The 4,452-nt window shown below is 50.5% G+C and overlaps 1 protein-coding gene across 1 annotated transcript; it reads left to right on the top strand.

Moving 5' to 3' along the window:
- Window positions 1–812: 812 nt before the first annotated feature.
- Window positions 813–4,234, top strand: LOC125512517 (sucrose:sucrose 1-fructosyltransferase). The gene is made up of 3 exons (XM_048677613.2): window positions 813–1,406; window positions 1,520–2,403; window positions 3,300–4,234. The coding sequence occupies exons 1-3, from the start codon at window positions 959–961 to the stop codon at window positions 3,996–3,998; spliced, it is 2,031 nt and encodes a 676-aa protein (XP_048533570.2). The 5' UTR covers window positions 813–958; the 3' UTR covers window positions 3,999–4,234.
- Window positions 4,235–4,452: the final 218 nt, after the last annotated feature.

Below are 4,452 nucleotides of genomic sequence, written 5' to 3'. Positions count from 1 at the left end.
GCAGCGAGCTCCCATAGGGCACCAGACACTATGGCTCGCGACAAACGACATGTGTTAGACGAAATGAAAAATAGATTACAAAATGTTCTATTTTCCCGTTTTATATAATATTGTGAAAATAATAATAATAATTATTTCATTGCAGAAAGAGTTGTGAATTAGGAAAGAAAAAATGTTGAAGAGTTGATTTTGGGATGGTTTCCGGACTGTCTACTACAAAAAGGTCTGCCTGTTCCGGTGAGGAAGAGGCGAAGAGCGTGGCGCACCTTTACCTTGATTTAGTACTTGTAGTCGTTGTTAGTTGGTTGACAGATCTGATTGTAATTTTTATTATCTCTGGTGTTCTGCCATGCTTCATTATGAATAGATCGGGTTTCACCCCAAAAAATGTTTTGTATATAGGTTGTTGGTAACTTTTTCTTGACAGCTTAGGTTCTTGGTAACTAACTTTGCAGATAGACTAGAGATGCTCTAACAATGCTAGCTAACCATAGTATCACAGAGCAAGCGTGTCTTTCGCTAATTAACAACTAACCTAACTCAATCATAGTACATGCATGGAAGGATCTGAACATGTACAAACACGTATCCAGCCTGAGCCAACTAGTAGTTAAGTTTCTGAAGAGAACAATGAGTGGGTGCGACAAAGGCGTAATCATAATCGAGCTGGATAACATGGCCTGGATGAATGGATGATGATTAGCACTGACAATCCAGCCCCGCCGCGCCGCGGCCGCCGCCTGCCAATGGGGCCGCGCCAGGTGCGCCGTTGAGGCAGTGGGGAGGCGACTATAAATGGCACCCGCGGAGCTCCTCGGCAAACACGCACAGACACACACATTCTCCTCGTTCTCGTTAAGTTTAGCAGAGGTGATAATTGATCAGTCCCACCAATTCCTCTCCCTCCTTTGGATTCTGCGGAGATCGAGTCATCCTTCGTCTCCTCCGTCTCTTTTCCATGTCAATGGAGACCAGAGACCGCGGCTCGATGCCGGCGCTGGTGCCATGCTTCTACGCGCAGCTGCCGCTGGACGATGACGAGGCCCAGGCCGGGCGCGCGCGCCCAGGCCGGACCGGGCCAGTGTGCGCCGCAATGCTCCTGACTTTGGCCGCGGTGCTCCTTGCTGTCGCCGCGCTCGCCGGTGTCAAGCTCGCCAGCGAGCTGCCCGCCTCGGGCATCGTCATGTCCGGCCACCCGACAGAGGTCGACGCGGCACCGATGAGCACCAGCAGCCGGGGCCCTGAGTCCGGCGTCTCGGAGAAGACGTCCGGCGCCGGCGCCCACGGCGGCATGCTTGGGGCGGACGCCGGCGGCAACGCGTTCCCGTGGAGCAATGCCATGCTGCAGTGGCAGCGCACCGGCTTCCACTTCCAGCCCGAGAAGAACTGGATGAACGACCCCAACGGTACGCATCTCCTCTTTTGTTGCACTATAATACAAATGATGGCATTGCTCTAATTTTCTTAATCTTGTTAGAGATTCCATCGGAAACTCATTTCTTTGAGAATTCAAATTCAGGTCCAGTGTACTACAAGGGGTGGTACCACCTCTTCTACCAGTACAACCCAGATGGCGCCATTTGGGGCAACAAGATTGCGTGGGGTCATGCCGCCTCTCGCGACCTTCTCCATTGGCGCCACCTACCCGTCGCAATGTCCCCCGATCAGTGGTATGACATGAACGGCGTTTGGTCGGGTTCCGCCACCGTCCTCCCGGACGGCCGCATCGTCATGCTCTACACCGGCTCCACCAACGCCTCCGTCCAGGTCCAATGCCTTGCCTTCCCTACCGACCCCTCTGATCACTTACTAATCAACTGGACCAAGTATGAGAACAATCCGGTGATGTACCCGCCACCGGGCATCGGGGAGAAGGACTTCCGGGACCCGACCACTGCGTGGTTCGACGGTTCCGATGACACATGGCGGCTCGTTATCGGCTCCAAGGATGATCGCCATGCTGGCATGGTGATGACCTACAAGACCAAGGATTTCATCGACTATGAGCTTGTCCCCGGGTTGCTTCACCGTGTACCAGGGACAGGGATGTGGGAGTGCATCGACTTATACCCGGTCGGCGGTGCAAGGGGCATCGATATGACGGACGCGGTGGAGGTTGGGTCCACAAATGGGGGCGACGATGTTTTGCATGTGATGAAGGAGAGCTCGGACGATGACCGACACGACTACTATGCGTTGGGGCGATACGACGCGGCAAAGAACATCTGGACCCCATTGGACACCGACGCCGATGTTGGCGTCGGGCTGAGGTATGACTGGGGAAAGTTCTACGCGTCCAAAACCTTCTACGATCCGGCAAAGAAGCGGCGTGTGCTTTGGGGGTGGGTCGGCGAAACCGACTCCGAGCGCGCCGACGTCGCCAAGGGATGGGCCTCCCTCCAGGTACTTGACATTTTCATCTTCTTGTTGTACAAGATTGAAAAATCAATTGGTTGATTAACCTCCATTAGTTGATTCTTTTTTTCGAAAAGGGGCGTTTTATTACTTAAAAGGTTTAAGTAACACCCGGCCTCTGCATAACTAAGATGCACACAGCCAACAGAGTCCTCATGACAAGCGAAAAATAAAATAAAAAAGGAAGGCGAAATACAAAGAAAAATGTTGCTTTGTGAATTTAGTTTGCATAGTTAGGAGGGTTGCAAACACTTTTGGTTTGGTTCCATAGACACCTCGGCATGATGGCATGGCCCGGTGGGCCATGGTCAATGCATGCAAATAATAATAGCAGCCACTTGGGATGAATCATAGATAGACAGCATCATATATAGCAGCTAAAGCAATGTTGCTGTCATCTCGTTGTCAAGTGTCTCTTAGCTTCCTTGAGCTTGCATACAGCTCAAACTAGTTGCAGCTACTGTTGGGATACCAAGATTGATAATCTGTTGCCAGTTTGTTGGTATCAATTTCTTTTAGCACGAACCAAACTGGGTTTATACTTTATATACAAGAAAAAAGTTATGTCCCACAAACAAACTCTGCATACCCCTTGAATCAATCATGTGGTAGCATGTGGTCTACTGGCAGGCAACGGTTGGCAATTTGGTACTAACAACAAAATAAATACTAAATAGTTTGTGCTAGTACCAACCAAACTGGATTAGACAAGGAACAGGGTTGTCTTGTCTGCTTACCCCACTGTTAGTTAGCAATTCTTTCCGCTCAGAGGTGAGTGATACATAGGATTGTTAATTCTTTGTTGTCAATGATTGATACTACCTAGGATTCTTTGCTGAATAATTATCAATAGTTAATTGATGTTGTATGGTGTTATCTTGCAGTCGATCCCTCGCACGGTGGTGCTGGACACCAAGACAGGAAGCAACCTCCTGCAGTGGCCGGTGCAGGAGGTGGAGACGCTCCGGACCAACTCCACCGACCTTGGCCGGGTCACCATTGACCACGGCTCTGTCTTCCCGCTCAGCCTTCACCGCGCAACCCAACTCGACATCGAGGCCTCATTCCGCATCGACCCGCTTGACATCGCAGCCACCAAGGAGGCTGACATCGGCTATAACTGTAGCACCAGTGGCGGGGCGGCAGGCCGGGGCGCCCTTGGACCCTTCGGCCTACTTGTCCTTGCCGACGCCAGGCACCACGGTGGGGACGCGGAGCGGACCGCTGTCTATTTCTATGTTGCGAGGGGCCTCGATGGCGGCTTGCGCACACACTTTTGTCATGACGAGACGCGCTCGTCTCGCGCCAATGACATTGTTAAGAGGGTCGTCGGCAACACAGTGCCTGTGCTCAACGGCGAGGACCTGTCAGTGAGGGTGCTGGTGGACCATTCCATCGTGGAGAGCTTTGCGATGGAGGGGAGGTCGACGGTGACGTCGCGGGTGTACCCGACCGAGGCAATTTATGCAAACGCGGGTGTTTACCTCTTCAACAACGCCACCGGCGCCCAGGTCACCGCAACCAGCCTCGTCGTCCACGAGATGGACTCCTCCTACAACCAGGCCTACATGGCATCAATGTAAAATGGAAATGGAAAGTTCATTTTTTTGATAGCATATACATTGTAATTTCTTTTCTGATTTTCTCCTCACTCCCCTCTATCTTCTGTTTTCCTTTTCATTTTTACTATGTCCATTCATTGTCTAGGCCTTCCAGTAAGTTGTAGTTGAGCGAGTGGAAGATGCCATGATATGCAAATCTAGAGCTGTACATGTACCACATCAGTCAAATTAATTTCCACAGAATTTTTTTTTGGGTCTTTGAAAGTTTCGGCTGGTTGGTTCATACTGTTTCACAGGCTATCTACGATTGCATGACAGTGTCTCTGTATGCTCACACGCATGAAACTGAATTTAAATCAAGTGCGGATGATCACAGAACCATGATGTTAAAACTTGAAAGTGGCTGTTCAGTTTGAAAAAGTTCCCTCATTTACTCGACTCTGTCGTTTTATCCTAAGACTAATTACGCAACCTA

This window comes from Triticum urartu, chromosome 6A (genome assembly GCF_056163025.1).
Source record: "Triticum urartu cultivar PI428250 chromosome 6A, HENAU_Tu73, whole genome shotgun sequence".
Lineage (NCBI taxonomy): Eukaryota > Viridiplantae > Streptophyta > Magnoliopsida > Poales > Poaceae > Triticum > Triticum urartu.
This window is presented reverse-complemented; position numbering and strand designations above follow the sequence as displayed.